This window comes from Malaclemys terrapin, chromosome 7 (assembly GCF_027887155.1).
Source record: "Malaclemys terrapin pileata isolate rMalTer1 chromosome 7, rMalTer1.hap1, whole genome shotgun sequence".
NCBI lineage: Eukaryota > Metazoa > Chordata > Testudines > Emydidae > Malaclemys > Malaclemys terrapin.
The window spans coordinates 112513176-112539927 of NC_071511.1; the positions used below are offsets into that span (position 1 = coordinate 112513176).

The following is a 26752-nucleotide window of genomic DNA, read 5'->3' on the forward strand; positions in this document are numbered from 1 at the left end:
TCCTCCCACTCTGCCTTCTCCCATGCTGCTCTCTTCACAGGAAATACCTTGCCTGAACCTCTTCACCAAGCCATATTCAAATCCCTCCTGAACACCCACTTCTGCTGTCACCCATGAAAACTAAAGAGTAAGAAAAAGTTAAAATAAAGTGTAACAGAACTTTCCAAGCGAGTATGTGCCTTAGTGAATACCATGTGCAGTCATGTATCTTTTATTATTTACCTTTCAAACATCTGGCAGACTCAGTTTCCTGGATCAGAATCCTAGATCTGCTCCTCAGAAAAGATCACGTCTACAGATTTTTTCGGAGCTAGCTAGGGAAAACTGAGGCTCTGACCTGCAACTTGTTCTGTGCAGAACATATTGCAGGATTAGGGCCTAAATTCTTTGAGATTTCCTCTTTCTGCATGATTTGTTGATGGTGGCTGCTTCTTGATGTTTTAAAAGAATTTTTTTTCAGCCTTGAGAAGTAAAGTACAATTCCTTTGAGATGATTAGGCAAATGTTTCCTAGTGGAAATATTTGAATATTTTGATATTGTGCAATTTTAATTAATGGAAAGACACCTAGAGTTTGGGATGGATGCTTATTTAATGTTTGTCTACAGTAACCAAGATCCCTGGGATGTTTTTGCCTGGAGCGACAGTCATGACTCTGACTAAGTCCATCTTACAAGGCATTAAAACATCCCGAAACCCCTCCAGGAGTGATGCAGGCAGTGATGCTGATAACTTCACAACACAAATCTCCCCATAATGTACCCACTGTGCTCGCTGGTAACACATCTCCCTATTACTTCCCTAGAGCAGAGAAGTGTCCCAATTATTAGGGTGCTTTGTAGCAGGGATCTTATGGGGGTAGGGTGACCAGACAGCAAGTGTGAAAAATCGGGATGGGGGTGGGGGGGGTAATAGGAGCCTATATAAGAAAAAGACCCAAAAATCGGGACTGTCCCTATAAAATCGGGACATCTGGTCACCCTATATGGGGGGCAATTTTGTGCAAGCTGGAACCTCGTCATCCAAAGGGAGTCTTTAATCTTAGTCCAGCCCATGCTTTGCTGCACCTTAGGCTACCCACATTTGCCACCCTTGCCTGTCAACTGCCCTTCTCTCCAAATCTACCCATGTCATGTTGAGGTAGAGCACAAGGGATCCCCAAATGAGGGAGCCTCTCCCTAGCCCTAAAGTGAGGGTGTCACTCCTCTCCTCTCCCTATAATACGAACTTCCCAAATGAGCAGCCTCTCATCTCCCAGTCGCACCCTGACCCCAGCTGCGAGGGGGTGTTTGTCTTCCCGCCAAATGAGAGCCTCTCTCCTCCAAGGCGCCCCCCAGTGCCTCAGCCCCAACCCTTCCTAGCAATGGTGGAGAGACCCCCCCCCCGCCCGCGCCGAGGGTGGAATCTCTCTCCTCTCCTCTCCCCGCAGATGGGGCCGGCCTCTCGCTGCTTGTAGTTCAGCCCAGCCCAAACCAGGCCCAAGCCGGTTGGCATGGAGACCACGGCGAGCGGAGGGAGGCGGGGCGGGCCAGCAGCAAAGCAGCCGCTGATTGGCTGGGGGAAAGGTGCCCAATAGCAGGGTAAGATGTTAATGAATCTTCAAGATGGCGGTGAGGTAAACACGGCGGGTGAGTGGCTCCCGCGGTGGCTGCCGGTGCCGGTGGGGCAGCAGGGAGCCGGTGCGGGGGGATGGTTCGCGCGGGGAGGGAGCGTCAGTTCATTGCATACGGGCGGCACCTGGCGGAGGAGGGAGTCTGGAGGTGCAGCGCGGGGGTAGCTGGGGGTGGGGGCCGCTGGCTGAGGGGCAGGGTAAGGGGGGGGTGCTGGGTGAAGGGGCGGGGTGGCGGTAGTGGGAGGGTGCTGGGGGGGCAGGGGGTGGGGGTTGCTGGGGGAGAGGCGGAGCAGGGTAGTGGGGAGTTGCTGGGGGCAGAGGGTGGGGGTTGCTGGGTGAGGAGCGGGGTGGAGGGGTGCTGGGGGGCAGAGGGTGGGGGTTGCTGGGTGAGGAGCGGGGTGGAGGGGTGCTGGGGGGCAGAGGGTGGGGGTTGCTGGGTGAGGAGCGGGGTAGCGGTAGTGGAGGGGTGCTGGGGGGCAGTGGGTGGGGGTTGCTGGGTGAGGAGCGGGGTGGCGGTAGTGGAGGGGTGCTGGGGGGGCAGTGGGTGGGGGGTGCTGGGGGGCAGTGAATGGGGGTTGCTGGGTGAGGAGTGGGGCGGTGGTAGCCGTCAGAGGGGGCTGGGTTGGTAGTTGGGGGAGGGGTAGGGGGTGTTTTTGCATTCCGGGAGGGTGGAGGTTTTAAGATGTGGGGGGGAAGGGAAGGGCACTTTGGGGGAGGGGTGGGGTAGTGGGCCGTGGAGGGGGAAGGTACAGGAGAAGGGTGGAGCTGGTTTTGTCTTTGGGTGGGCAGAGCAGGTTAGGTAGGTGGGGAGGGCAGGGCAGGGCTTGGCCTTCATGTTGGTCCTGGATGTGAGGTTCATGGTTGCATATCAAAGTGCTAGGACACTGTGACACGTGGTAAATGTCAAGAGGTTCTGGTTGAACCTGTAAACTTCTTCTAAAACCCCACCTAGCATGAGCCCTCTTTTGCTTTTGGAGGGGAACCTGCCTTAAAAGAATCCAAAAAAAAGGAGGCCTTTCTCCCTCTTTTCCTACTTACCTCTTCCAAAGTAAACCTGATTTGGACTGTAAATCAAATCCAAACAACTTTTGAGAGTGCGGGCTGGGTGGTGCTGTCCCAGATTGCAGTTGCAGGAGGAAATGAGCATGAGAATAATAAGCTTTGTCATACCCTTCATTGAGAGACACTATAGGGGAATCATGTTAACTTGTACCTATAAATATCTACTTAAGTTGGGGTTTAGCTTTTTAAAAAAGTCACTAAGTCATACCATCGTTGGATTCAAAAGAAAACAGCACGTTATATTTTTCAGTCTGATTCAATGCTGACATAAGCTGCACAAATGTTGCCAAATTGTATTAAAAGGCAAATAAATCAACCACACCCATAGGTATCTTAGAAGTAGGTAACATCTGCCTAGGATCGCCTGTGCACTTGCTGCCTTTGGGTATTGATCCTTTGTGGCCATTTGTCAGAATCGTCCATTTCTGATCAAATAGCAGGTGACTTCTTTCTTTCTTTCTCCCATCTGTCATGGTCAGGCAGTTTTTTTTTTCCTCTTTCCCCCCCCTTTTTTTCCCCCCAGACCAAGTCTCTCCATTGGGAGGAAGTCACTTAATTCGTTTTAAGTTAAATTTGAAATTGTCTGATGCAGATTTTGCTCTAAGTTATACTAGTGTAAATCAAAAATAACTCTATTATAGTCAAGATTTACAGTGGTGCAGCAAAATAGAATCTGGTCTTGTACCACTCATGATTTACGTTTTTGTGTTGCATAATTCAGTGAATCACAGGACCAAATTTTCAAAAGTGTGTGTGCAAAACCAAACAAGCACTTTTAGAGACACTTGACTTACAGTTCCAGGGTACGCACAAATCTGACTGTACACACTTCAATAGCATCTAGCCCTTAATGTGTGTCTCCCAAGTGTTTTTTTAAATATTCATTCATGCACTTTCACAACCCTTTGATAATTGTGTTCTCTAGATTCAGGCAGTATGACTTATTGCATTTAAAAAAAAAATCTTGAGTTACAATTTTTCTATCCTTTATATTAAAAACCCAGTTTAAAATTATAGGAGAGCAAAAGGACTATTGTGTAAACTGTCCTCTCTACAAGTGTTAAGACATTCTGCATTAATTCTAATAAGCTTGTCTAAACCACTTAAAACATCTAATGGAAGAAAGATTATTTTTTGCTTTTTCCTCTTGTCAAGAGCATTTAAAATATTTGTAATGCCGTATTTCATTATTTCTAATTCTCTGCATCCACAGAGAAAATAGAATCTGGGTAAATTCATATGAAGTGTATGTCTTCACAAAGATTTTTTTTGCTGTTTTGCTCTAGATTTTAGACTGAAAGATGTGGAGTGGGCTGTTGCCTCCTGGTGTGAATGAAAATTATGTTGACTTGAGTTCTGATGATGGAGACCCAGCGGATGGCCCTATATCTTGCTCCAAGGAAGATAAAGGAGATGAGGATGTCAAAGGAGTTCAGGTTTCTGATTTTCAGACAAATAGACCTGAGAGTATCATTGAAAGTAAATCCATTCCTATAGCAGTGGCAGATGGAGAAAATGAATGTCAAGAATGCCCTTCTGGAGTTTCTTTAAAAATGTGGAATGTGGGTATTATTAGTTGTCTTCAAATGACCAGTGCAAAAGTATATCATGTTCAGTAGTGTTGTGGCTAATTTTTATTTAAGTGAAGGGGCATACAATGTGTAGGATAAAATAAAGCAATTTGAATAAAATGTAGATTGCCATGACCCTTTGGAACCAATTTTAACCTAACAAGCTGCTAAGAGGAATTTTTTTAATGTAAATTTTACTTTTGCTTTCTTTACAGACTGGTAAATTAAAGCCCAGGGGAGAAAAATAATATAGCACAACCACTGCTTCTTACAAAGTTTTCTGTTCACTTCAGGGTCTGAGCACCTGAACTTCTTTTCAACTGGCTTCTGTATTGTTAAAGATTTGTAATTCTGCATATTATCCAATTTCCTGAATATTTAAGATGTACTCAACAAAAAATTGTGTCCTTCAGTTTCATGTAAGCCCTGCCATTCAGTAGGAAGTTGGGTAACAAAACCTTAACCATTTTCTTTGATCTGAACATGTTTCATGTGGGGAAAAAAAAGATTGGAGAATTCATACTTATGAGCTGACCAGTCTACACTGATATTTCACAGTAGGCCTCTAATTCTGAATAATTATTGCAAAAAACTAGTCGCTCATCTCTCTCCATAGTCTAGATAGCCAGTTATGTAAGAGGTCTGCTTCCAGTCTTCCTTGGACATTCACCCATTATCTAAACTGACCTCAGAGGACTTTATGAACATGCTCACTGTTGCACCCTTAATGTGTTTCAAGTTAGTTGTGTACCTTATAATGAAGATTGGATGCAATTCTGAAGAATCATGGGGACTAAAAGGAGGAGTGGGGGCAGAAAGTCAGATAATATTAAGTGGTATGAAGATCAGAGTCTGTTGTGCGTAACCTTTGCAACTTAGTACCAGCAGAATTGAACATGCACTGTATAAGAGCCTTGGTATAGTAAGAATTAGAATTTTGGGTAATGTTTTCAGTATACTTTTTGACTTAAAAAAATTCTGAGTTTGCTTTTTCCTCTTGTAGAAATTTCAGGAGCTGCAGAAGAAAAACTTGGAAATGAAAGTCCAAACAAATCAGGGAAACAGGGGGAAAAAGAGAAAACGTTACAGAAAAGGTATTTCATTTAACTATAGAATTAATACCAAATGCATTTTGATTTACTAAAGAGAGTTGGAAAAACTATTTTTTCAAGAATTACAGTGAAAGACCAGGCTGGAGGGCACTATTGATGCCAGCATTCTGTGCCTGTGAACCAGACACTTTTGTTGTGTGACTATTATGGAAACGGTATAGATTTATAGTTGTGCCACTTGCAAGGAAATTCAACTTGTAAACATTCTTCAATTAATGTTGATTTATCAGGATTACCAGTTAGCTAAAATTTATTTCAGTAATCCAATGACTCACTCTTGCTTTAGCTTTCTAAATACAATTGTCTATTAACAGATACTGTATAAAGTTCTTATTATGAAAACCCTTACTACTGAGCATAATCCTGTTGCTTTTTAGGAAGTAGGCACTATGGCACCAGTCCTGCTAATGGGGTCTGCCTAAATGGGGTTCCATTAACTTCTTGGAACTCTGGGGGGGGGGGGATCTATTGGTACCTCAGGCCTTAAAGATTACTTAGTAATAACCTACACATTAATCTTGAACGAGTCTCTTGTAATGATTTGTACCAGACATTTGTGAATGTCTTTAAAATGCATTTGATTTCTTCATTTTTTTCTTTTCAGAAAAACTGAAAAAGAGCATAAAAGAAGTGATTGAAAGGTATAAAGTCAATATAATTACCTGAAGTGTGTTTGTAAAGGGACATTGCCAGTAAGAATGAGTACAAAACTTGACTAACCTTAGGGCCACATACTCTCTTTGGATATCTGTAAGCAGTTTCCAAGTCAGCCAGAGTCTCGGGCAGTCAATGGCCGAATTTGACCCTTAAAATTATTTGATGGGGAAATTTCTTGATTTAACAAAAATTGACTTGGGTAGAAATTAAAATAGGAGAGGAGGGACTTAATTTATTATTACTTAACCCATAGTTATGACGACTTGCCCTCAGTTGCACTACTTCTGTGTGTAGTTATATGCAAAGTTAAGTGCAGGGTTGCGGCCTTACGTGATTCAAGTACAGATAGTATGAAGTAAACAAAAGGAGCTGTTAATTTTGTTGCCATTAGAAAGTTGAGTAGGGGGTAACTTTTACCAAATGGGGGAACAAAAGATTTTTTTTTTTCCTTCTGGCTTTTAAATGGTTATTACAAACAATGGTGAGTTTAAAAATACATAGCTGATAATGTTAACTGCTATTCATATTTTAACTGAATAATCAGTTTAATTTACTCTGTGCTTAGTACCAAGTTGTGTTTGTCTGTTTTTCAGTCAGCAGTCTTCAAATGAAGGTCAATGGAAGGAACTCTCACAATACTTTGGAATTAATGATAGGTTTGAATCTCTTGTGAGCAACAGGGCTGCCCAAAAGGTGATTGCTATTCATAGTTTCTTAGAAGTATGATGACAATGATATATTATGACAAAACTAAAATCCAGCTATAACTGAAATAAGAATAAGCAAAAAAGTTGGTTGAAGGTGAGTAAATAATCATAGACTTCTATTAGAGAGAGAATTCTATCTAACACTTGTAATACGATCATCTAGTTAGACAGCACACGCAATTTATAGATATTACTTATATTGAAGAATTGCTACACTTTCTGTTGACACAATATCCCTAGGTATCGCCTTCTATTTCTCTCTCTTTTTTTTTTTTTTTTTTCCCTCTGTGATATACATAGAGATAAGTTCACATCTGATTTGGCTAGGGTGAATTTCTTTTAATTTTAAAATACTTCAGCTAATGCTTTTAATTGAAAACAATGGAATTGTCTTGAGGTACAGGCGTTAGTTATCTAAAAGTGATACTTCATCGGAAGTAGTCTTTTGGATTATTAAAACATTTATGTTCTTAAAATGTATTAACACGGCCAATAATTCTCTTAGCAATTTCTGGCACTAATTATTATTGATTGTCATCAGTAATGTCTCATTTTCAAAACCCATTTATCTCTGTAAATTGTGTTCTTTATGGCAGTGGCTCTCAATCTTTCCAGACGGCTGTACCCCGTTCAGGAGACTGATTTGTCTTGCGTACCCCTCTTTCACCTCACTTAAAAACTCCTTGCCTACAAAATCAGTCATACAAAGCACTAACAAAATCAGTACAAACTAAAATTTCATACAGACATATACTTTATACTTCTGTATATACTATACACTGAAAAAGTACAATATTTATATTCCAGTTGATTTATTTTGTAATTTTCATTTTTACCATATAAAGCAAGCAATTTTTCAGTAATAGTGTGCTATGACACTTCTGTATTTTTATGTAGCCTGTTGCAAAACTAGGTAAATATCTAGATGACGTGTACCCCCTGGAAGACCTCTGTGTACCTGCAGATGTACGTGTACCCCTGGTTGAGAACCACTGCTTTATGGCATTATTTGGTCAGTGATGTTTCTAGCCAAGGTTTAAGTAATTTTTATAAAACCACATTAGATTTTCTAGGTTACATATCCCAAGCAAAGTGACTTTGATCCCTGTTTTCTGAGTCCTAATTCTAGGCAAACATCTGCTCATAATTCTCCTTAACTGAAACCACAGTCTTGCACTGAATTCCTCAGGGTAGACCTGGATAATGGAGGGGCCTCGGCCAGCAAAATGTGGAAGCTCTCCAGCTGAGATGATTAGATGAATTGTTTTTGTTAGTGCTGGCAAACTGTTAATTATATCTATTAATTTCATAAGGCATCAAATGGGATTGACTGCCACCACAACTTCGAATTATTTTATTCAATTTTTGTTCTTCTCTGACTTACATCTTCAATGTATGAAAATGAAAGGAAAAATCCTCTTAACGGTATTTCTCAGTAGTAACAGATGTTATATTTTCATTTATCATTACATCTTTAAAACAAAGTAGGTTAGTTGACCAGCTATGACATATTATTGTACTTTAACAATATTTAAATCCAATAAAGAAATGGAAGTCTCCTTGATTTGGAAAAAGATTTTTTTGGTGGAATTTTTAAACAATCTCCTTGTGGACATCTGTCACGGATCCACAGGTCTGATGCTCTGGAACAGTCCCTGGGAGAACCCCTTTCAGGGGGCCGGGTCCCCCCCCCCGTCCCCTAACGGACTCACTTCTTCACTAGGGTAAGTCATTTGGCTTTACTGCCTCCTTAGACTGAACCTCAACCTTCAGCACCCCTGCTTCATGCGGTGAGCTCCCTTCAGTGAGTCCGCCTGAGCTAGAAACCTGAGAGAAACTTGTACACCTAAAAGGAGCAATGCATCCTCACCTTTGGCATCTGCAGTGACTCTCAGCCAGCATTGCAAAACCAATAAGATTTATTAGATGTTTGGAACACAGCATATAAAGTCCTTGGTCAGCACAGAGAATGGGAAGTCCAGAATGGGAAGCGCACAGAATGGGAAGCATGGTCCATCATGGTCAGCCCAGAGCCCTGTGACCCCTCTTTTGTCCCTGTTTAAGAGAGTCTCAAGCTTCCAGCAGCCAACTCTTAACAACCCCCCACTTGGCCACTCCTCAGTCCTTTTTTCTTGTTCCCTGGGCAAACATGGCTGGTTTCCTGCAGAGGGGTGGGCCATCCATGGGTCTTAGTTGCTAGATACCAAATGTCCAGGCAATTGGAATGGCCATTGTCTGGCAATTGGACTCCCCATATACCAGCGGCCATTGCCCTAGACAGCTATGTGCCAGTTACACCTGTATCTCTGGGTCTCTGCATAGAATAAGCCACCTTCTCCTGCCATACAGCATATAGGGGAAACTGAGGCACACACAATAAGTCATACAAAATATTACAGAAAATTCCCACTCTGGCACAACCTCAGTTCCACTCCTATATTCCTTCAGAAATACTACAATTGGAATCTTCAACAAATACAAACCTACAATTTTTTAAAGAGCACAGGTGTATTTTATATATATATATTTTTTTAAACTGTCATTGGTCATCCTTAATTTGCAAACATTAACTTTAGACAAGTTAGAATTTGCCTCTGTTATTAGGATACTTTTTTCTTGTATTCAGAAATTTAAAAAATGTAAAACATGTTTTTCCCTTTCATACTGTGATTATTTGAAGACTTGGACTTAGTAGTACAGCAAAGTGGCATGGTGCCAGAATTCAGTTTTGAGATAAAGATAAGATCTAAGAACTGCAAAGATACAGTGGTAATTGCCATTCTTCATGTTACCTGACACATACACTTCACATTTTATTTAGGAAAGCTTCAGGGATGGAATAGATAAGCCATATCGTGAGATGAAATTTTCTTGTGACAGGTATAAACTAGTCCATATATATATATTTTTAACTACAGTATTTACCCTACACATAAGGTGGAGCTAATACAATGATTTGTGCTCAGTCAGCCTTTCAGTGACTACTTAATGATACTATCCATTACAACGCTTAGACAAATGTGATTTGTTTTACATGGAAATTACAGACGTGTGAAATAAATATAATTCTGTTAAACAGATGTTTAAAATGTACCTGAAGAGTTCTCTCTATAAATCCTATTTCCCCTTCATTTTGGCCTGAAGATGTTTGTCATTTTTTTTTTCCAGTCTGGTCTTGAAGTCAGCATAGACAAGTCTGTGACTGAAGGGGATATTGAGAGAGCTGAGGAACTGAGTAATAGATTAGCCACTCGTGAGGTAAGTTGACCTAGATAAATACTACCTCTTAGAACTCTTTTAACTTTATGTATCTAGTCATAAGTCATTATAATTTAACCAAATACTGTTAAAGATTGTTCCTGGCATCTTTTCCTTTTGCTGCTGCTTACATAGGCTTCTTTCAGCCACGACCTATTATAGCCACAGATGTAACTTTAGGACTGTTTGGACAATGATATCTGTATTTTCAATGGCTCGAGTAATATCTATCACAAGAAGACCTGAACACATAACCCCTAAAAGGATTGGTCTCAGACAAACAAGTTATTGTGGAGCCACATTAGTAACGCCATAGTTATGACTATAAATAGTTTTCTGTAATAATCCTAAAATTTGAACCTTCTTCCACATCAGTTTCTCAAGAAATTTCAGATGGAAAGTAGCTTTCTTATTAATATACCGTACCTCAGACTTTGCCTCTCTTTCCCACCTTAACAAAATTTATCCTCTAGCAAACTGGATTAGAGAGCTCAGAGATATAGCTATGTAATAAAAAGGGTTTTTTTGTTTTGTTTTGGAATAATTGTAATTATTTTTGTTTTTAAGAACATATCTCAAAATTAGGTTGGTCCAGAAACTTCACATCTTTTATTACATTCTTTGCAGTGGTAGCTAGTGTGTCTGAGTAATTATATGGCAGGTGGGTTACTATTTGTAGAATTAACTTATTAACTCTGATCTTTCAAAAGGTTTGTAAAATGCTGACAGAACTTTTCAACTTTTGTAGTTAATCTGTTAGATGCCTCTGTGAACTGGGATTTAGAATGAGAAACCACACAAATAAATGTGTGTGTATGGCATCAGCAGTGCATCATTAGAGTCCAGCATAGGCAGCTGGCCTCCAGCTTCCATGAAGGCAGAGGGAGGGTGGGGAAAATATGAAGAAAGAAAATATTGGAGAACAGCTCAGAAGCCAGGGAAGGGAGAACAGTCAAGTGTGGCTTTGAATAAAGAGAAGAAATGGTTTGTATGTTTCCTCTTACAAGGTTTTCCATTTTCCTGCTAGAACATATCTCCTACCTCCTGTGAATCTTCCAATTCACACACACGGGTTGGAGGTTTCAGGTCTGTTGGAAAAGCCACTAGAATTCAAAGGGGTTTTGAAAGTTTAAAAATGAAGAAGGAAAACACTACAATTTACTTAGATTTTCACATAAATGTTTTTAACATAAGAAAATTTCCAGCCAAACTTTTTTAAAAATAGAATTAAAGCTGCAGTTGCTTATCAGTTAAATTTAACACTGTTCAGTATACCATTCTAGTTACCCAGAGTTTTGGAGGCTAGGAAATTTGTACTTAAGGTCCCATAAATAAATTCTGACTGTGCCTCAGCATCTGTCCTCTAAATATTTACTGGAAACTGCCTTACTCAGCCACTGAGGGCACTAGTAAGTAACTACCATATGCTATCTACATTTCCACTAGTGACTGGAAAACCGTCACTTCACATAGCAGACGTTCTTAAGTTTGTAATTATACTATCGGTCATGTGTCTCCCTTTTTGAGATCACCCACCTGCTCAGAATGAAATGTGCCAACATCTCACCTATCCTTTCAAGTACAGTATAAAACCATTCCTAATATATCTCCTTCCAAGAAGAGACCTGAAATGCACGATTTCCTCATCTACTCTAATTGGTTAGAGTACAACAATCAATAAAACATGCTGCGATTTCTGTTCAAATGTTTTGACTACAAATGCACATTAATATAAAAAGTTACAAGTTTTTGTACCATTTATGATATACTATTATCTGAATTGGATCACTGTTGTAACTGGGCAAGGGCCACTAAAGTTAAAGAAATGAGTGTGTAATCTTGAGATGTGCAAGTTGGAACGTAGGAATGATGATTGGAAGAAGTTTGGAGCTATGTGAGGCCAGAATATGGAGTGACTGCTGAGTCAAAACTAAATGGGGTTGCAGTAGAGAATTTCCAGTAAATGTTGGCTAGCATCAGGATCAGCGTCAGTTGAACCCATTTTTGTTTCTGGTTGTCATGGATGTGATAAGAGAATAAATGAAGGGAGCCACCTTGGAACATGCTGTTCACTGATGACTTAGTGATATGTGTAGAAGATTGTGAGGCCCTGCAAGCCAGTTTTGAACAGTGGCAATGTAGCTTTGAGCAGAAGGGATTTAGAGTGAATGTTGGTAAGACCAAGGCTATGGTAACTGAAGGAGGAGGACTCTTCATTAAGGCAGAGAGCTTAGAAGAATGAAAGAAGTTAAATACCTAGGATCAGTGGTTGTTAATGATGGTGCCCTGCTGAGTGATGCCCGGCATCATACTAAAGCTGGTGAGAGCCGATCCCAGTTCTGTGTGACGAAAAGATGAATGTATAAAACTGGAATTGGACCCATCTTAATGTATGGAATAGAGATTTGGCCAACCACAACAAAGTAAATCAGTGTGCTCTCCACCACAGAAATGAAGATGATGTGGTCGAATGGTAGGACACTCCATGATAGGAAATGAAATGATGTTGGAAGGGACCTAATGCAAGTTGCTCTAATTGAACCCACGTTGAGGGAGGCTAGGCTAGGCTAGGCTATGTTGGTATGGGCATATCTAGCAGCAACTTGAGAGTTCTATCAGTAGGATGGCTCTTGCAGTAATTGTGGATGGAAGATGACCCAGGGGGAGACCAAAGATTCAATACATGAGCCAAATATCAGTGGACCTCCGAGAGACCAATCTGTATGAAAGCCTGGCATGCAATGTTGAGTTTTGGAAGAAGGCTAGAAAAGTCGCTGACCCCAAATTGGGAAATGACAAGAAAGAAGATGATCGTTATCTGAATTGGATAGACATGGGATTGTACAACACCTAGCATATTGAGTGCTATCATTACATATTATTTGTGGAACCTTAGCTCCAAATTGTTGACTTTATAGTATTAGCAGGTTCTAAAAACAAGAATACGTTTGAAACAATGTTAGTGTTCACAACCTTCATTCCATTTTTGTTAAGGTGGTTAGTCTGAATAAATAATACGTTGTGAGAGAAGGAAAAGGCAAATGATCGTGGCCCTGATTTTGCAATGCGTTTCATGTGGGCAGTCTCCCAGTATCTTCTGTGGGACTTTACAGAGGTGCAGGGATTTGCCTATGCGAAACTCATTGCAAGAATGGTTCTTCTTTTGTGACTTACAAAAAGAATCTGCATGGGTTAAGGTGGGTCTCCATAATTGTGGGAGCCGGGGGGGGTGGGGGGGGAAGTGCTATCTTTTGTTCTGGTGAAATCATTCATGTAGTAACTGCTTGCATAAAGAGCCAAAGAAAGGGTGCAGTTATGGGAGCAGCTGAGTCAGAACACTATTATCTCATAGACCAGGTACAGACTAATAAAACAAAATTGCTTTCGCATTTTTAAATATTGATGCAAACATCCATGTGATCTTCTCCCGTCCCATTCTGAACTTTAAAAAAAAAAATCCTTGTTTTTGTGAAATACTGCCTTTTTTTGTAGAAAGTGAATTTATTCTAAAAAATTACCCAGTTTTTTCAGTCTACACAATTTAAGCTATTAGTGTTACTTTTCTTTTCACCTCCAAATGTTGTAAGCATCAAGAAATGGTTTGAGCCAAACACAGAGAAAGATCTTGACTGTGTTACAGTATGGCACCCATGAAGGTGGTAAAAAAACGAGTTGAGCTGCTGTTTCTCAGACACAAACTGCATTATTTTACATTTTATTTCTCTTAATTATTATTCCTGAGCAGTGTTGTATGAGATATCAAAAATAAGCTGATTCTATTTGGGGTACAGCCCCCTTGCAGCCCTGTGGAATGTGTGTTAAGTGGGTGGGTGTTCTTTTGGAAATCAGGTGTATAAAAAAAAAAAAAATCTAATCAGCACCATTTTCTTTCTCAAGAAGCAGTGACTGGAACCTGCTGATAAAGCCTTTGCTTTGAGGCACAGATCCCAGAGTTCTTAAAGCTGTTTCCTGCTTTAATAAGTGAAACTAATTTTTGATGTATAACATTTATAAGCCTGTGAAACTGATAGGGCAGCATCAGCATTTAGAAAAACGAAGCCAAAAATAAAGAGATGACTGGGAATAGGCAATGAAAACATGCCATAAAAAAGCTAGGGAATGCCAAAATCATGCTGTCGATGTGCTATCATTATGACACAGTGAGGGATGATTTTTGTGAAATCTGATTCCCTTAGAATCCAAGTGATGACTTACAGAATGTGCATAATCTGGACACTGGTTGGGTGGATCACTGAAATTCACATCCCTGAAACTCAAATGATACTGTAGCAAGGGTTTTTCTTTTCTTTTTTTTTCTCCATGTAACACTTGTTGCAGGGTATTTGGGGGCACACATTGTCATGTTGTAGGATGAGGAGTAAGTCTGGAAGCTGGATATTGTCTATATTTCTTCGATGAAAATACACCTGTCAAGGAATGGATTGCTGTTTCAAGAGATATTTTTCATAGCACTGTGCACACAATTTTCTTTGTGCTCTAAAGCCTGGTTGCTGGATTGTTATGGGCTAGCAATTGAATGTGGAACATATAAAATCTGATTGCTTTCATAATGGGGCAAAATTCTCCAGGGTGTCTCTGTTACTATCCTTAAGTCAAAACAGATTCAGATCTTTTCCAAGACAGCTTGGACCTTATAAATTCTAATTTTCAGTGCTAAAATGTAGAATCGTTTACAATATCAAAAATTATTTTCTTTTAGTAAACTTTTTTTAGTTCTACAGTGTGCATGACAAAAAATTTCTAGATCAAAATTAGCATGTGTATTGTGACAATTGTAGAGTGAATCATGTTAAGGTAAGGTGTTTCTGAGCTTGGAATTGGATATGCTAGTGCGTGTGCTAGGAAAATAAGCAAGAGAAAGTAAAATTGTATGTCTAACTCTTATTGATCAAATATTTTTTTAAAAGTGTGGGGGGAGGAAGTATGGAAGTGAACACATTAACTCCAATTCTGAAGTTGCTGTGCACAAGTAGACCCATGCACAGAAACCTACAGACTTCAATGCGTCTCCTCACAGACAGACCCACTGATGTTCACTCACAAGTGACTATGCATGGATCTGATTGTAAGATTGTGGACTACATGTATAACCTCCCTTGATGCAGCTACATGAAATTAATTATTAACAGAAATGTAGTAAGTATGTGGCTGGTGAAATTCACCCCAATCTCTTCACAAAGATTTCTACTAAGAAACCGTAGAAACTCTGTATGGCTTGGAGTAATGAACACACTCATTTTGTGGTCATTATTCCACTTTATAGGCTGGAATAGTGATGGCAGTTCTTTTGAACGTCCTTTGAGAGTCTGAGGGCTAGTGGATATCTGTAAATGCTGAATGCAGGGCCCATGGATTCTACAAGTCCTCTTTCTGATTCTTTTGCCCACCATGGAGCTCTAGTGGTTCAGTGATTCTTGGGCAGGTTCTCCACTACTGAATGAATTTCATTCGGAGAGAGTATACTTCATAGAATATACTACTGCAGAGGCTCAACCTCATCTGTGTGGGTTAGATACTTCTAAATCTAAAAAAGCACACACAGTTTATCTAGGGTTTTTAAATACTCTATACAGCACTGGAAAACATTTCTGCAAAGCATACATCTTCCAAGAAACGTACTTTAATTACTACGTTAAGAATGGATAGTTTTAATTTTCTTACAATTTGCACAATATAAATATTCACAGTTAGTGTATTTTATTGTAATCCAAGTGCTCTCTTTATCATATCCTAATCTAAGACTGTAAGCATTAGCAAAGTGCTCCATGTTTTAAAGCTCTGCTGCTTGAATGTAGAAATGAGTACCTAAGGCTTTGGTTGCAACATCGTATATTTAATGATAACTTGTTTAACCTGAGAGATATCGAGAAAAGTATTGAATATTTATATAGGAGTTATCCAAGGAACCTTGAATCTTTTTTTAGAATGGATATTGTTGAAAGAACGAAGTTAGCATGGTCAGCTTTGCAATGTTTGTATAGAGATTCCCTGGATTTCATAAAACCTTGTTTTGTGGTGGTATATAGAATATGCTAACCACGCTTGCTTTGGTAGCAAGCTTTGAACACATACCTAATATGACTGAGAATCCTTCTAATCAATAGACATTTTTTAATGAAGTAGACTTCATTCTAACATAGGCTGTTACCTTAAATTGCAATGTGAATGGTTCACTTACTGTACTTGTTGGACTTTTCAGGCACTCCTTTAAATAAGTCAATATTGAGAACTTAGAACACCTATATTGACTCTGCATAACAGTAAATGTACAACCTATGTAAGAGTTATGACTCAAATTACTTAGTAATATCACATCAGTGTAAACAACGTAATCTGTTAAAGATGTTCACATTTCCTTTACATGCTTGCATATGTTGAGATATGAATATATATGTAAGGCTGTGGCTATTTAATTCTTTGTAAACTTGTTCTAATATAGATTTTGCATGACCTGAAAAGAGATCTTTTCAATACTTCACCCTGAAAATACTTTTACATTGTTCTTCGAGTGAACCATATTTTTCTTTAATGTTGTCATGCTCAAATGTTTTGTTCTGTCTCTGGAAACAGAACGCAGATTTCTGTATGGCTCTAATAGTCCTGAGAATTATTCTGGCTAAAATTCAAACTTTTCATTTCACTTGTGATTATTGTGTAGCTATTATTGCTGCATAGGTGCCACATTGTCTAAGAGTGCATTAGCCTGAGGGCAGTAACTTGAACACAATAAAAGTATCTTGACCACATTAGATTTACCTGTCAAAAGAAACCTTAAAAATATTATGTAATTTAGAGTACTAAATTACTGAAGCAGTTGTCAGTCTTTAAATAACCTGTTTTGACAGCACTATTCCTATGTGTTTAGCTTAGTGGCTTCTGGCATTTTGGTGAGAAGTTTCAAAAGCTATAATTTACAAGTGTAAACTGCATTATTGTAATAAAGCTTAAATGAAATGTATGCATTATAATCAAATTAATTAACCAGTCATTGGGATATGATTCTCATCTCCCAGCAGAGCTATTCTGTTGAGCTTTCTATCGACTCTGATTGTGACATCATTTTTTGACCACTTACTAATAATTGTTGATGAAATTGTCCTCATTTGGAAGCAAATTCTAGCTTGATCATTTAGATTGGGGAGCACATGAGCTAGGTTCCTAAAACTATCTCTGTATTTTAAAATTTGATCCTATTGTTAAAGAAATAGTATATAGCTCGTGGTTGCCAAGTCATACAAACGTCCCTCTGTTAGATATAAACAGGGTAAATTAATTGCATGGGGAAATGGCTACTCTACTACCACTACTATGAATGGAGTTGTATTTCTGCATTTATCTACCCCATTCAGAATTTACCATAATATGTGTAGGTACCCAAAGTGGTTGCAACAAATTTAAAGATTATAATTGCACAACAGTTAACTTAGGCTTCATTTATATTAAAAGACCTGGAAAAAAGAAGAGTAGATTTTATTTTGCCTTGGTGATGGGTTTTTCCCCCCCTAACATTTAGTAGAGGTGCTTCCAAATATCTTTCTTCATTAAGATTGTTTTCTTTTAACCTTTGCTATATGACAGGGTTATCACCTAGAATTACATTCTTATGCTCCTCTAATTATGTATATCTTTTCTTAACAAACCTTAAAAAAAGATTTCAGATGTTACAAGTCTAATTAAAGAGACAGACAAAGCCGAGTTTATAGTGTAGATTTTTTCTGCAGTTCAATTAATCAGCATGTTTTCTCTTTTAATTAAAACCATTTTAGTAAATTAAAGCCCACAGCAAAACACATATATAATTTGTTTGTAATTAGCTCTTAATTGGTGGTAGTTGAAGCTTAGCACCCTTGGTTTCTTTCTTCATGATTGCCATTTTATTAGCAGCCAGTCATTAATTAATCTTTTTTTTTCTAATTAGCTTATAAAACTGTTGATGGCACATTATTGTAAATGTGATTTTAAGTTCAAAGCTTGTTAATAAGCTTTCTTACTTAGAAGAACAGAGATAAAGAAATTGCTGAAAACAGTACTACAGTTCTTTTTTTTTAAACTGCCTTTCTTATAAGGGGACTGTGTAAAGCATCTAACAGCTTATAGTTAATTTTTAATGCTGTTTTCTCATGAATGGAAGAAGTTACTTCCATATAAATGTTTAAATCTAGAAGAGAGCTTAAATATTAGAATATTTTTCTGTCCTTGCTACATTAGTGTCATCTAAATATAATTTGATGTTTTAATATCCAGCATAAAAAAACAACAAAGGTATTACAAACTATTTTACAGTGAAAGTTGAGCACATCCTTGAAAGCAGACAATTTTCACTGCAAAATTCACTCAATATTCTTGTTTGCTTTGTATATTTTATATACGTCAGCAATGGATAACATTCCATAACATAAAAGGAGAAAATCATTGCTAAAGGCAAAGCCTGAAATAACTAGATTCATATTTGATGAGAAACTGTAATACTGTATTAAAAGGCTGTTTGGCTTCTCTGGTATGACCATAGGATGCTTCAGGACCTGTTTGAATAAAGATGTTTTGTAAAAGCCTCTGTGGGTTTAGCATTTTATAGATCACACCTAAATATGACATTTCTGGAGCAGTTCTTGAATCTGCTATCTCATTACTCGTATCATAGAGAGTTTGTATTTTAAACATGACTTCTCATTTAATGAAAGGTCTCTGCTGAATAATATTCCAAATTAAATATCTCAAGATTTTCTGGAAAGTTTTCTGTAAGTTACAGTAAATGTCTGTTGCAACTCAATAAAAATGTTTTCTGTCTTGCCGCCTGAACTTTACATACGATTTCAACTTCAGCCATTTCTTTGCTTGTTTTAAAAGTGTTTTATGATGCTGTGCAAGAAACACTAGAAAGGGATAGCTGACAAGGAAAAAATTAAAAATTGGATAAAAAGTAAATGAATAATGTCATATTACTAAAAAGATGAGAGGCTAATTTGTGCCGACTTTTTGCTAATTTTGTTCAAGCCTCAAAATGAGGAGCTGTCACCCGTTCTGTGTAGCACTGATGACAGTGCCAATGATCCATGAAATAAGCTGCCGCTGGCTTTGTTCTGATAAGAATGAACAAATCTGCACAATGTACGGCTCCCAGAATCTCATTTTCATACTTGCATGCAGGCTAAAAGAAATAAGCTGTTTGCAGGCTTGATTAATCAGACATTTGAGGGTTTTTTGTCTCTTTGATCTCTTTCGTCTCCTAGGTAACTTGCTTGACATTAATGTTGAGCTTGAGTAAAGACAATCAGGAATTGTAGACCAAACTGATATAAAAATTAAAGACCTTAACACTTTAAGTACTCCAGTAATGGTTCCGCTTTACTTCAGAAAACATCTGTTTTCATTTAATTAAAGAACAAAAGAGAATGGCATAAATATTTTTCATAGAAACCTGTTATTCCATACAAAGTTAAAGTATGATAATTGGTATTTTTAAATAAGTGCCTTGAAACTATTCAAAAAGAGGGAAAGCTTTAGAAATTTGTCACAAGGTAACAATTTCAGATGAGTAAAATTTTATGAAAAACGATGGATAAGAAGTTTGCATTTATGCTACATTAAGCTGATAGAGTAAGATATTTGAAATGATTATCGGTGAACTTTAATATGGAAAGATTTTTGCCTCATGGAAACTGAGTTGATTAAAAAGTTTGTCTTAAAAAAATCTATACTATATTACAAGGATGAGCCATTATATCTGCTTTACTACCCAACATGATTTACACACTTTAAACCTGTAAAATTGAAAGGAATTTAAAAAAAAAAATGTCGCAGTGCGTTTGCTTGAGGTTATGCAGACGCTTTTACAAATCTTCCAAGTGGCTGTAAAGATGAATGCCTCAAGGGTCTAGCCAGGGCCCTGCTTTTCCAACCAGCTAAAGCCCTTATCTTAAATCCAAGCAAAGTACCATTAATCTTTTTGAAAGACCTTTTATGGCTTTTAATATATCCCAAATTAGAACATTTTACACCCTTGGTTCCTGAAATATGGTGATAAAAAGCCTTTAGAGCTTAATTTTCCTTACTGCGTGCTCTGACCAATTTGCAGTTCTTTGTGATAATGTTTAGACACCTTAATTAAAATGCAGCAAAATATTGGATGTTCTATATGGAAAATGCTGATACTTTGGCTACACAAGAAATTGTTGTATATATTTTTATTCATGTTTTCTTACTTCTTACAACATTTTATTTTGTTGAGTTATCTGATGACCCGAAATGTTTGTGCTTTTTTTTTTTTAAATATAAAATCCATTGACCAAGCTTTTAAGGATTTCTTCTGGGAGGGGAAGTGAAGATATACGTCTGGGTGTGGATGGGTATAGAAGCTGCTTAGTTTGAATAAAATGTTTGTGTATGTTTAAACACAACATATTTATTTGTATGTTTTGCAGACTAGGCTTTATGTTGCCCTAAAGTGATAGCATTAATACTGCAGAACATTTATTTCCCCTCTTTCCACATATACTACAGAGGATCTTATTATCCCATTTTATTTCCATACTTTCAAAGATGGAAGTATTCATTCTGCCTTCACAGAAACAGACTATAAGATTTTTTTAAAATACATTTATAGACATCAGTTATGTAAGACTGTGTGTATATTGATGTTAAATAGGCCTGCTAGAATATATTTTAAGTGTATACTTGTTAAGGAATAACTTTTAGTTAATTATTGTACTAGAACGTAAAATTCAATCCCAAAAGGACATATTTAAAGGCACAGTTCTTCTGCTGTGAATTCATTGTCTACTTAGTCCTCTGATTGCTCTATTTATTAAGTTAATAAAATGATTGTGCTTTGTCACATAAATACTCATTTAGTGCATTAAAATCTACCCCTATTCCTTTAAGTTTCTACTGTAACTTCAGGAATTTGTTAGTTCATTAAATCTGGATTATTTATAAATGTTGCTGGGATTTTAAGGTATTTAATTTTTTATAGCAAAAATTTTAATGCTTGTAAATACACTTAAATATTAAATGGCTGCGTGTCAGTAACAATGTTATATTTTAGTTAGTCTTCGTGTGATATGCTTTGTGACTAACTTCAGATTTTATAGTTCAGATGTCAGTCTGTTGAATTACTGGATTGTTAATTTTTGTTAATCAAAACATCATTCTATGGCTAATGATGTAAAATATTGGCTGATCACATGATTGATTTGGTGCGTCAGAGGACTCCAGCAGGACATATTTGTGACCCTTAAAAGGTACAAAAGCTAGATTAGAGAAATGTTTAGCTTTAGACTTTTTAAGGAATGAGTGTAATACTCAATGCTCACTTTTTAGCTATTTATTATTTGTATGATAGAAACGCTTAGGGCCTCAATCAATTATCAAGAACCGCTATTGTGCTAGGTGCTGTACAAACAAATAACCAGGCTGTCCCTGCCTCAAAGAGCTCATCATTTAGGTTAAGGAGAAGACACAACAGGTGGGTGAGTGAAACAGAAAAGCAGGGTGGGTGCGAGAGTGGGAAACCAGATAAAAATAAAAGAAACATCTTGAGTAATAGGCAGTAGGTTCAATTCACCAGCTGCCCAGCTGTTAGTGTTTTGTATGCAGTCTTTATAACATACAGGTACCAGTATTTCACTGGTGAAACAAGATCAGTATGCCACAGTCAACCTTCCTTTTCAGATTACATTTAAAAATACTGCATTCTGGGGGTTTGATTCATGGCCTTAAGAAGTACAATTTTCACAGAAGTAAATTGCAGCCCTACCTGTATACGGACAACAGACTGAGCTCTATATGTGTTGCCATGACAAATGCAGTTTCCAGTCATGTTTTCAGTAGTCTGAGACCCCTGTTCTGTTATCTGGGCCTTGCACCCTGGTATCTTTTTTAGATGCTTTTGTTTGCAGTCTGGGTTGTGTAAGGCAGTCTTCAATTGGAAAGATGCTCATTGACTTCAGGCTTTGGATAGCGCCTTGAGTGTGTTGTTGCTGCAAGAAGCAGCAACTTGTTCTAACGTGTTCTAGCAGTCTTCGCCAAATGAGTTTTCTGGTTGTCAGGAAGAATAGGAGTAATTTTGAGAAGAAATTCTTCCATGACATTATATTTTTGCTGGCATTATTTAACATCATGCACAGATATCACAAAATTCAATTAAAATGAGCAGAAAGTTAGGAATGTTCAGTAAAGGAAATCTTTGAAATTGGCAATTTCAAAATTGTTGTCTGGCATTATTCCATCTTGTCTTTTCTCTGACATATACCATGGCATCAATTCAATTCCCCTTGGGTGAAAAAGTTTGTAAATACATAAATAAAATGGCATCCAACTTACATCCTGTCAAAAGCTTATTTGAATAACATGCATGTTAATTACCTAAATAATGATAATCTAGAGTCTGATAATATGAAGATCATCTTAACCTATTGCAAATGATCTCTAAATACATTATTTCAGTCAGCTTCTCAGTAGAACACGGCAACCATTTAACAGTGTGTAGTAGCTCGAGATAGTTTTGGATGGAAGTGAAGAACACTTAAACAATTGGATCTGTAGGCAGATACAATATAATTTTCTAAATTAACATTTTGGCCAAGATGCTGGTAATATCCTCACTACCTCCATTCCTGCAAAAAGTGCTATGGAAGATTTTAATCTCCACACATGGGCAAGAGTTAGAGCCATGCTGGGGCACTGGTTCAGTAATGTTCTAAAAAGGGGATTACTGAAACATATCACTACTATTTCCTGCAGCATGGTGGGTTTTCCCTGGAGGTCTTCTGCTTGATATTGGTAAGGCCTGACACTATTTATCTGAGAAGATCAGCTTGAGGTGTTATGGGAATACATTGTTTAGTTCTGATAAATCTGTTGAAGATCAAATTACACATTCTAACTTTTTCCAAGGTTGATTTCCATCATATTATGCATTCTGAAAATTGTGATCTGCACAACACAATATGTTTCACTGAAAGGAATTTTCTGTTGTCTTTACTGACTCAGAGTATGTCACGAAAGCAACTAACAAGATGAAAGTAGAGTTGGTCAGAACATTTTCAAAACATTTTTCATCAAAAAGTACTGTTTATCAAGTTAAACCATAAGGCTTCTGAGGTCCACAGTAGGCAAGAGCAGGAGAGACGTGAACCAAATACCTAATTTTCTTGATCCAAAAGCCAATGATTCAACACAGTTCCGTTTTGCAAAATGTTCAAAAGATTTTCTTCCAGTTAGTAAAAAAAAAAAAAAAAAAAAAAATTGAAACCTCAAATTATCATGAAATGCAGTTGTCATTCTCTGGCCAACTTGAGTTGTAAAATAAAGCAGCTCCTTTCTTTCTCTTTCACCTGCACCATCCTAAACACCACTTGAGCCAAATTCATCCCTAGGATTAGTGGAAATAATTCCCATTGAGTCACTGGAAATTAGACACATTTATAGCAGGATACCAAACCGGTGCATATTACAGTGTTGTCAGTTATTCTTTCCTGATCAACTTATGTATCTAACATGTCTCTGGCACTTCCATCACTACTGAGTTTGGCCTTAGTTTGAAATATACACTGAATACTGAAACACTCAAAGCAGTGGCCAAAATGCCAAGTTTTTATTACTTAAAAAAACTGTCCAGGTTGGTTGGCTACAAACTTTACATATCTAAAACTTTCTTGTCATTTTAGTTCATGTGATTATATGAATAATTTTCATTCTTTAACATGATGTATTAGACAAAACACTAGACTAAGGAGGGTAGCTGATGCTCTAGTAATGCCCAATACATAAGCTCTTTCTTTTTGCACTTGTCTCGTGTTATTGAGATTAGCCTAAAATCCTGCCTTCACCAGTTCTAAAGTGCTTTAAATTCCATATGTGAAAGGTACCGTATGTGAGGAAATACTAATTTTTTTGAATTTACAAGTATACCATCTGTTGGATGGGTGGGATTTTTCAGAGCTTTGAGGACCCCTACGTTCTTGCTCACCATTCTTAACACTGCCATCTTTCTGGCTGATGAGGGTGTGGAGGTGGGAACAGACAAGAATCATTGCTCCTTCAGTTCTAGTTGTCTTTTTTGGACCGAAGCACGCAGGGTAAAATGGATCATCTGTCTCTCCCATAGAAAATCTGGTCCTGTTCAGTCCTATGAGTACATCTGTCCATCTGATTTTTCAAAAGATATCGTAACTCATGTTAGCCCATGGGAAAGTGTCTAAAACTAAATTACTCATTGATAGGCCTCATGTTTGATGTAAACCATTTGCTTCTGTTGACTTTTCTTTCTGTTCCTTCTCACCCCTTCTTAGCTCGGCGTGAAAATTGCTAAAGCTGTTGCTTGTCGCAACTTTGTAAAAGCCAAGCAAGATACGGAGGCTTCCCAAGAAGCTCGAAAGAAAAAGAAGCTTGCCTGGGGGTGCGTCATTTGAGTACAATATTCAGTATTTGTGGTTTTGTTGGCACTAAATGGATTCAATAGAATCTCAGTTAATGTTTCCTTACTTCAAATAGACTTGTGCTGATCCTTGTTTGTTTAGTTTGACCTGCTTTTTTTTCCTGAATAGTGAATCGGACTAAATATATACACCTCTACCTCGATATAATGCTGTCCTCGGGACCCAAAAAATCTTACCGCATTATAGGTGGAACCGCGTTATATCGAACATGCTTTGATCCGCCGGAGTGTGCAGCCCTGCCCCCCCAGAGCACTGCTTTACCGTGTTATGTCAGAATTCATGTTATATCGGGTCGCGTTATATCGGGGTAGAGGTGTAGTTATTACCACAACTGATAAGTTATTCTAATGTTTATATTGCCTTTTTGTAATTAGTAGGGTACTAAAAACCAAATTCTGATTTTTTTTCATTTAAGTTAAATGTGTTCTCTTGAAAACTTCCAAATATCACTGTAGTGGTACCTAACATGGTTTTGTGCTTCATTTCAGATTTGAAGCGAAGAAAAGATGGGAAACAAAAAGCAACATGGGATACATGTAGTTCTGTCTTGATCTCATCTGAAAGCAAAGCTGTTTAAAATATAATTATTGGGGGTTTAATACAGTACGTGTTGCCTCTTTTATGCTTGCCTAACTAAATCTTGAACAACTAAGCAAGATTGATAGTAGTTTAAAAAAACTTAGCAAAACCTGTTTGTTTACTTATTTCCTGTAATACTGTTAGATTTCAATATCTTGTTTCAAATTCCTGTTAAAATTGTAATGGGAATAGATATTTTATTATTTTTAATGCACACAGAAACTTAACATTCCACTCATGTTCTCCAAATGGAGAAAATTCTGTATAACACATCTCAGGTCTGAAGAATTGTGGAGTCTGGTCAAGATTCCCATAAATCTGGACCCAAACATTCAGTGCAGTAAGGTTCTGTTAGGTGGTCATGGCTTTTATAATGATAAAATATTCATGTCCGTGATCCATGGGTGTGGGTAAAGGGGCAGGTTCTTAGTTTAAAAAAAATCAATATCTTATCAATTATACATCTGATCTACTAAGTAGTACAGATCTTATCACAGTATTGTTTTGAGGCTGCTCTTTGAACTATTTGGATACAAGATATCAGTTGATTGAGTTGAAGGTATACCATGAAATGCCTGAAGAATACCAGAATATTGACTTTTGTGACCTTACCCAATGCTTCTTTTATTTAGTTGTATTAAGTATGAAAATAATTTTAAATTAAGCTGTTGTCTATACTACTAAAAGTATCTTCTCTTTGTATTATTTATTTATGTGGCTAGATGAATCGCAACAGAAAATTTTAGTCTGAGAGTTCATGAAGCGCAATGTTTAGATTCACTGGGGGGATCTAGTATGCCCCATGTCCTGGAACCACCCTCTTGAAAACCCTTTCAGTTTATCCTTCCCCACTTACTTCACATGTGTTCAAGTTTTAAAATTCCTATCTTGTCAATGGGACAAAATGTAGAAATATGAATCTTGAAAATATGTAAAATCTGTTATGTTGTGGAGTTGATCAACTTACACTCGAATATCAAATGCAAATTTTATTCAGTGCCAGATGTTTTATAAAAGAATTATTCTTTGAATGCTTATGTTGTAAGTAATAAGAATTGTTAATAATGTTTTCTCAAAATCATTCACAGTGAAAAGTAAGGACACATTCAAGACTAGCAATAACTTTTTTCCCTGAAGCTTTTGCATATATGTTTAGTCATCAAAATGCCTGAAATGAATTGGGAATGTAAACCTCAGTTGTTGTTAAACAAGATTAATATGTTTCAGGCCAAAGGTTTGGTATTAACATAATGGTGATTTACTATTTAAGAACTTCAGGCTAAAACAACTTGCCAAAGAATAGTACTTTGAAGGTTTACGGCACCAGTTCTAAGACCTAAGGTTTGTAGTCTAACATGGAATAGGGTATTTTTTGGTAGCCCTCGGGATGTTGGGTATATTTTTTTTTTCTTCCCCCCAGCAGAACATTGTACTTTCATAAAGATGAAAGTTTGCAATATGGTAATCCTAGAGTTAGCTGTAATTAGTTATGATGACAGAGTTAAAGACAACTGCCAAGACTGTAAACCAGTGGGTAAACAGGTTTCTGAAACAGAACATCATAAAATTCAAACTGTATTTTAAATACATGTACCTTTTTTGGAAGAGCCATTGGCATGGGGAAAGGAAGCAAGTGGTATGTAGTCCTCATATTTACTTTATATATGCATTAAATTTACAAATACATAATATATAGTTTGTGTATGTATCTGTATTTTTTCCACATGGATTAACAT

The 26752-nt window shown here is 37.6% G+C and overlaps 1 protein-coding gene across 3 annotated transcripts; it reads left to right on the top strand.

Annotated features, from left to right (window-relative positions):
• Positions 1-1563: 1563 nt before the first annotated feature.
• On the top strand, positions 1564-26707 carry FAM204A (family with sequence similarity 204 member A). 3 transcript variants are annotated; one of them, XM_054034193.1, is made up of 8 exons: positions 1564-1627; positions 3960-4235; positions 5248-5338; positions 5961-5997; positions 6607-6706; positions 9889-9978; positions 24291-24397; positions 24926-26707. In XM_054034193.1, the coding sequence occupies exons 2-8, from the start codon at positions 3975-3977 to the stop codon at positions 24975-24977; spliced, it is 738 nt and encodes a 245-aa protein (XP_053890168.1). In that variant the 5' UTR covers positions 1564-1627; positions 3960-3974; the 3' UTR covers positions 24978-26707. The 3 variants fall into 3 exon arrangements, with proteins under 3 accessions (XP_053890168.1, XP_053890169.1, XP_053890170.1); XM_054034194.1 differs by lacking the exon at positions 1564-1627 and adding an exon at positions 1698-1759; XM_054034195.1 differs by lacking the exon at positions 1564-1627 and adding an exon at positions 2452-2507.
• Positions 26708-26752: the final 45 nt, after the last annotated feature.

Excerpts from the sequence above, each read along its gene's own strand:
- FAM204A (XM_054034193.1), top strand. The coding sequence starts at position 3,975 with ATGTGGAGTGGGCTGTTGCCTCCTGGTGTGAATGAAAATTATGTTGAC. Across the intron at positions 5,998-6,606 it reads ATAAAAGAAGTGATTGAAAG|TCAGCAGTCTTCAAATGAAG; the intron begins GTATAAAGTCAA and ends TCTGTTTTTCAG. Across the intron at positions 9,979-24,290 it reads ATAGATTAGCCACTCGTGAG|CTCGGCGTGAAAATTGCTAA; the intron begins GTAAGTTGACCT and ends ACCCCTTCTTAG.